General features: G+C 30.8%; 1 protein-coding gene across 2 annotated transcripts in view; it reads right to left on the bottom strand.

Annotated features, from left to right (window-relative positions):
- Positions 1-361: 361 nt before the first annotated feature.
- shakB (Innexin family member shaking B) overlaps positions 362-7,548 on the bottom strand; it is a 225,581-nt gene continuing 218,394 nt past the window's right edge. For both annotated transcript variants that reach the window (XM_089097065.1, XM_089097070.1), the window contains exon 4: positions 362-4,475. In XM_089097065.1, coding sequence (XP_088953191.1) covers positions 3,961-4,475 — 515 coding nt within the window. In that variant the 3' untranslated portion in view covers positions 362-3,960. The remainder of the gene's footprint in view (positions 4,476-7,548) is intronic.

Genomic DNA, 7,548 nt, shown 5'->3' with positions numbered 1-7,548 from the left:
TCGAAGTTTACATTTATAATTAATTTTGCGGAATTGCTAAGGGAGTGGGGAAAGGAGTTTATTCTAGAGATTTTCATATCTATGCCACTGCAATCTTCGATACACCCATGTCTGTTGGTTTTAAAACTACAGTCATTTGCATAATATACCCAATATTGCTGAACCAGAAAAAAATGATTTATGTTGACGTAATATATATATATATATATATATATATATATATATATATATATATATATATATATATATATATATATATATATATATATATATATATATATATATATATATATATATATATATATATATATATATATATATATATATATATATATATATATATATATATATATATAGCCTATATGTAGTATTTTTTAAAATTAGTATTTTTTTCGATATTTTTAACTTTATATCCTGTTTTCGTAAAATTTTCTTTTCTATTTGTTACATTTTTAGAAACAAATATTGTGAATCATCAATTATAACTATGGAAGGCCGAGTCCAGCTGATTAGTTTCTCCTTCAAACGTTTAGTCAAAACGTCTCATTTAGTAGTATTTCAAAGACAATATAAATTTAAATTTTAAATGTCAGTAAAACATCAGAAGTCAACATCAAAGAGAAAAAGAGATATTGCTGTCCTATATTTTTGAGTAAACAAGTGATATTTATTTTCATTGGTGAGTTTTTTCGACGTATTTTAGCGAGCCAATCACGATTTTTCTTTTTCCTCGATCAGCCCCACCTCTTAAAAGCATTTTTACAAATAATTTTCTTTAACAAATGTTGAGCATGACAGACAATAAAATTAAATTTCTTAAGAGACAAATTTTAAGCAAGCAAAATAATTTGAAGTTGTGAGTCAATACATTTTTTCAAGCAAACTCTCTGTTTCTCTTTAGTCACAGCGAAATAATTACAATTTGTGCAAACAGGATTCTTTTATGGGCTCCCTATTATTAATAGACTACTATAAGGTAATAATGTGTAACCCAATACATAAGACAAACTTTAGAAAACACTACCCTTAGGGGAAGAATCAAAATCTGGGAAGACTGTAGAATTTCATAGCTAAGTAGAAATTATGAAAGCATAATTAATTGTCATAAATTTTATTAAATTTCAACATGGCATAATTTCAACTGTTCATAAAAATTTATCAAAGAGAATGTAATGTCTATTTTTTGTTGGGAGTTTCAACCAAAAATGCAAATCCAAAGAAAAATGAACACCGCGCAAATGTTTTTACAACAGGAATGAACAAAAGCTTTAGTTTACGAAAAGCACTGCACTTTTGCTAAAAAAAAAAAAAAAAAAAAAAAATTATGAGTAAGGTCTCAAGGAAGAATCCATGATTTTTAATCTCCAGCAGACTGTTTTGAGGAGAAAATGTGTAAGACTTCCCCTAGTTTTGAATCTAAAATTAAGGTAAATATAAATATAGTTTTCATAAAAACAATTTATGAAAATCGTCTCCAAAAGCACTGTATTTACGATTTAAAACTTTTTAAGTTCAGGGGGGAAATGGACAAAACCTTTTTCTAGTTTTAAATATAATAACGCAAACATTTACATCACTTCTATATTTTTTTTTCTGTAGAAAGTCTCAAGAAAGGATTTTTCAGCCAGGATTTTGCTTTATGAGCTTCTACTGGTTGTTTGGATGAAAAAGGGTAAAAACTTCCCCCGTTTTTGAGCAAAAAAAACTTAAAAGAAGTCAATTTGTGGCACTTATTTTTTTTTGAATAAATTGCAAGAAACAACCGTATCTAGAGTTTTCAAATCTCCACTGGGATTTCTTGGGAAAAAAAATATGCAAACCTTCCTCCTGGTTCTAAAGCTTAAGAAAAAATAAAATAGATTAAAAATTTACGCCATTTTTATGATGTTTATTTTTACTGGGGAGGGTCTCAAGAAAGGATTCAGAGTTTTAACTTAACCAGTTCTGGGTTAAACGGGTAAAAAACTTCTTTCTTTTGAAGCCTTATCGGGGAAAGGCTTTAGATTGAGTTTTGTCAGATACATGAAAGCGGCTTCGGTTTCTGTCAGCTACAAAGTAGAAATTACCCTCTAAGAGGTTGTATTAAAATGCGCAAATTGTGGCAACCCTAATTGCACAATCGGAGCTCTGATGGTTCGCTATATTCCATCTAAATTTTATAATTCAATATTTTGCGTTAAGATGCAATTTTTTCAATGGAGATGCCATTTATGACTGTAAGCTGTACGCCATTTATGTAAGGTTTACGCTTGGTCAGGCAGGTACATGATTTTTCGTCGGAGTGGGGGGTGTACCTAATAGATAAAAATTGATAATTTCAATTAGAATTGCTCAGAAATTTGAGATACTGCGTTCTAAGTCCTCAAAATCACCCCACCTCTGGACACGTCTATGTACTAGGGCATTGCTAGTTTATCTACAGACTAGGATAAAGAATAAAAAGGAAGAAATATAGATGAAAATAAAAATAAAATTAGACTTTAGGTTACTTCTCGCTCCTCCAGGTTTTGGTGAAGATTGGCTTAATTCACTTTCCTATTGGTTATTTTAGATTCAAGATAACTATAGATTCAAGATAGCTGGCTATTTTTTTTTTTCAAACATGCGTTATACATTCTTTTTTGTAAATTATAAAATCCCTGAAAAATGCAGAAGAAGTTGGAATTTTAAGGTTATTATATCAAAATTGCGTTCATCATATCTGGTAGACTAGATAAACACCGTCAATGGAAAAAGAAAAACCAGAATATTTTTTTTTGCTTGAAAAACCTTGAATGTGTAACATACAGCCATTTGATTCACTGCTGCCGTGATTCTTATAAAATCTAAAAACTAAATTAAAAAATAAAAGGGCAGCTTAAAATTTGGTTTCCCCAGTTATGGCCAGATATCTATTTTATCTCTGATGTTCTTTAAAGAAGCCTTTGATCTTTCCCAAAAGTTCTAGAAACTTTTGATATATTTTTTAATTTTCAATTATACCTGAAATGCCTTGGGTATTCACTGTATTTTAAGGGTTTGTATCAAGGAGGAATAAAGGAGGGGAAAACAGCTGAATAGACTGGTCTTGACCAACAAAAGACATTTAAAAAAAGAGATATTGCAATTAATTTTACAATCACTTCACACAGTATTTTTCTTTCTAGAAGGAAATTACTTAAAGTGATTATCCCCTCCCAACTATATAGGATATTTTTCCAAAGACTGACCCTAATGAGACCCTTCTTTCAGAAAATGAAAATGTATTGCCTAGAAACTAAATTTTTTCGCGTTTTTAATACCCCTCCTCAATAAATCTTGAAGCCCCCTCCCCTTATCTAACGCTTCAAGCTTTGCGCAACATAGATGACTGTCACATTGCAAAATATTACTTGCTCCTTTAAACAAAATACTCAGTTTAATATTAATAATAAATAAAACAGTTGCGTGGAGGGGAAGAGGTCAAAATAAGAAACAACAGGACTATGAAAATTCTCGTAAAAATACTAATAATGCAAGTATAATTACAGGGCATGTCTCTGTGAAAACTTTTATTGAACTAACTTGAAATTAGGCCATATTTTTACCTCCTAAATCAAAGTGCAAAATACTTAGATATTAAAAATAATATATTTATTCAAGTACTAAACATTTTTAAGTACTTAGGGTTAAAAAAAGGGTGATTTAAAAATATTTAAAATGTATAAAGATTTAAATATCTGAATATTTCAACACACATAATTAATTATTTATTATATTTAAGTACTTAAATATTATTTAAATACGATTAGATGTCACAAATGACAGGAAGATAATATTTTACACTTCAATTTGGAAACTAGAAAAAAGTGCAGAATTGTAGTCGTCTGTTGGCTCTAAGTGTTTCTATTTTTAATTTTTATCTCCATGGGAAGTAGAAAAATCGTATTGGCTGGTAAGACTTTAAAATACCAATAAGGCAACAATCCAAGATATGTAGTCTTATGCTTCCATGAAGTCTTTCCCAGTGTGTCCAAGTTTCTTCCCCAGCTCATGCATTACTTCTTTAAATATAATTGAATCAACGTTTTGTCCCAGCATGTAAAGCAAAAACCAATCACCCATTTTGGACTTTCTCACTATAGTGTTAATAACTTCGCGATTAATTAATCTAAACCGAACGTAGAGAAGGTAAGCCCGCATCCGTGGAGAAATAATGATAATAATGCGGAAAAGTAGTACTAAAAAAGATAGTCCTCCAAGTATGAGAAACCAAAACCACAGAAAAATGTATATCTTTTCATTGACAATGTTTAAAGGAAGAATACATAAGGCGTCGTGTTTTTCGACCTCTCCGGACGTTCCATACTTGTGGAAGGTGCACTTTGTCATACGGGGGAAAATGTAGATCATGGGATCAATTCTTTCTTCCTGGTCCTCTTCGGCAAAGGCAATTACATCCAGACCAAATGTCAAAAAAGATCCATCGAAAAAGCGATCCATCAAAAACATTTGCCCTGAAAAATATGAACTTTTTATATTAATAACTTATTATATTTATATATAATAATTATAAATAGTTATATATAATATTTATAGTATTTAATATTTTATATTGTAATAATATTTATAATATTATTATAAAAATATATTATAAAATATAATATTATTATAATTATAAAAATAAAAATCTCATAAGCTTTTTATATTAATAACTTATTTTTTACTTAATACAAAAAATTAAATAAAATCAAAACTAACAATCGAGTAGCAAACAGGGAAAATTTGTTGAAAAATAGGAGTAAGTCCTTGTTTCAGGCTTTATTTATGCATCCACAGTAATGAAAACTATTTGCAGGTTTATAACTATTCATTCAATTTTTGTTCGTGATATACACTTTCTCTCCTTAGTTCTAACGACTGGTTCAACTCTCTAGTTTCAATCCTTATTTATGATAGCTCAGAAATTTCTTTAACTATGATCAAATCACTTGGTAATGTTACAAGATGCCACGTAGCAAAAAAAAAAGAAAAAAAATAGAAATATCAGAACCTCGTTCGTTTTCTTTACTAATTAACTAATAAGTAAATTTTGCAGTTTTTTTTTAAATTCTTAGTTAATTTTGAACTTTTTTTTACGAACGTATTCTTAGTCAACCACGTGACGACAAAACTACTATTAAAAATTCTTCGGTGTTAAATATTTACAAAGAATTTTCTGTCAGAAAATTCAAACTCGGAAGCTCATACTTGCCTCTATGGTAGAAGTTTTGGCAATTTCAAAATATGATAATTCATTTGGAGTTTCCCAGATTGAATAATGCAGCTATTTATTTAAAGCACTTACTCAGAGGCTGCATTTTTAATTCTGGAGTTTAATTTTTTGTTCTTATAGAAGGAAACAAAAGGTGTAAAATTTTCTCAAAAGGATTGCTCTCGGCCTTCTTCATTGTTTTGACTATTACAGGCCTCACGTTACTGAACCTGATGGTCTGTTCCTAATTTTTTGTATTGCTCAGGCTATATCAACTACGAAATTTCTGCTAAATTTTCCGTTCTATTTGCAGAACCCTGGTAAACTTTTTTAGTTCATTTTCTGGCAAATAAAATGCTAAAAGCAAAATAAAATAATAAAAAGCGAAATAAAAGCGAAAAATAGAAACTGACATAGACATCAAGACATAAGGGCTGAGTTCATTATTTTTTTTTCCTTTTCAAATAAATAATTATAAATTAACACAAAAACAATTAAAAAGAAATTGAAATTAAGAGCATTTATGGTTTGAAATGCGGATTGAAATTTAAGTTATGGTTTCTAAAGAGATAATCGAAGTTTGGCATGTTCACAGGAGTAACCTTTTTTACACTATATTTGGCAGTTTGCGAGCATCATGAGAACACAAAAAAAAGAACTCCTTGTAGTTGTACTGTTTTAATCATTAGAAATTTAATCATAAAAATTCATTAAAAGTCAATTATTATTGCGCTGTAAAAGCTTAGATAAAGTGGACTGATTTATCCCAGGCAATACGGACTTAAGGCTCTGGTCCCAGACACGGGGGGCCAAGACACGAGCAATAGTAGAAAATTTGCCTGGGGGAGGGCAAGTACCACCTTGAGCTTTGTTCTTGTCAGGATTTAGGCAAGAACATGTCTCATTTTTCATATTCTATGAACTTTTTAATGGCTTAATTATTCCCAGGGCGATAAGAAAAATAAATCCCCCCCCTTCGCCTCCATGGCATCCAAGCAAAATGACTAGTTTCTATAATATAAATAGTGGCAGTGAGTAGATGACTGCAAAGTCCATGGGTTTGCATATTCCTCTGATTGTTCCATGCAAATATAGCATAGATGAGATAATGGCTTGGTAGGCCAAGCTGATTTCTTCCGAAATTTCCATTTTTTGCAAATTTTCACCAAGCTTATACGCTCCTTAAGATTGCTAGCCAACATATTTAGTAGCTAAAAGTTTTGTTTTTACGTTCACACAGAAAAAAGTAATTAAGAATTAGCAGTTAATAGAAGATCATTACCCATGGGTGAATCTCTTAAAAAACTTGAAAAACTGCCAGTTCCGAGACTTTAAGTAACTTAAATGCTATAAGCACAAATTTAAGCACGATGATATTGTTGTTTTGTTTTTCCTCTACCTGGAGCTGCCGTCTCGTGGCAGGGTCTGCAGATGTAGGAAATGAGCACATTAAGTGCTATAGAGACAAATTCAAGTAAGCAACTGTGGCAGTATAAACCCACAAAATTTTATTTTTAGTTGTTTTTTTCTAATTTCCTACAACTCAAGCTGAGCCATTTCACCAGACTTTGAAAGCCAGAATTGAGTAGATTAAACGCATTAAGTACTAGTTAAAGATCGGGAATTTTGCAGAATCAATACAAAATGTTTTTCTCGATGTACGATAAGCCAAAGCTGTAGTCATATAGCAGAGTAAGCATCAGCAAAAATTTAGTCTATAGTCTATTAAGCGGTCTAAGCTCAAATTTAAGCAAGAGAATTCTATACTATCAAAACAATTTTTCTTTTTTAGCTACCTCTAACCAAAGCTGAAATCTAACCAAAGCTTAATATATTGCATATTGGAAATTCAAATAAAGAATTGAATATACACTATTAACGAATCACTTTAGCTCCAAACCACCTGAAGCCAACACAGCTCAACGAGCTCCCCTTCCACCCCCAATTTATTAAAGCTTCAGAATTTAATTTATCCCTTGAAGCATCAATCTCTTTTAAATCGCGTACTCTAAACCTAATTAAAAAAATTATTTTTCACATGCTGACCAAAGGTCTGGGTTGCGCAGGCACCGATCTCCTGATTCATTACCTTCGGCCGAGAGTGCAATACGTGGTTGGGACTTCCTTACGGACTCCCTTACGAAATCTTAAAATCAAATTACGGGGAATGCTCGCTTATTTTTGGCCCAAGATCGATGGTCAAAGAGCAAAATCTTTTGTACCCTGTCAACTTTCATCTGTAAAATATGTCCAAGTGGTTTTATATCAAGTGAAAGAAATTCTATTAGAATCGAGAATATAGCACATATAGATCATTTTTTATAATCCATTTGCAC

This window comes from Artemia sp. Qi Xiang Cuo, chromosome 1 (assembly GCF_049724085.1).
Source record: "Artemia sp. Qi Xiang Cuo chromosome 1, ASM4972408v1, whole genome shotgun sequence".
Lineage (NCBI taxonomy): Eukaryota > Metazoa > Arthropoda > Branchiopoda > Anostraca > Artemiidae > Artemia > Artemia sp. Qi Xiang Cuo.
This window is presented reverse-complemented; position numbering and strand designations above follow the sequence as displayed.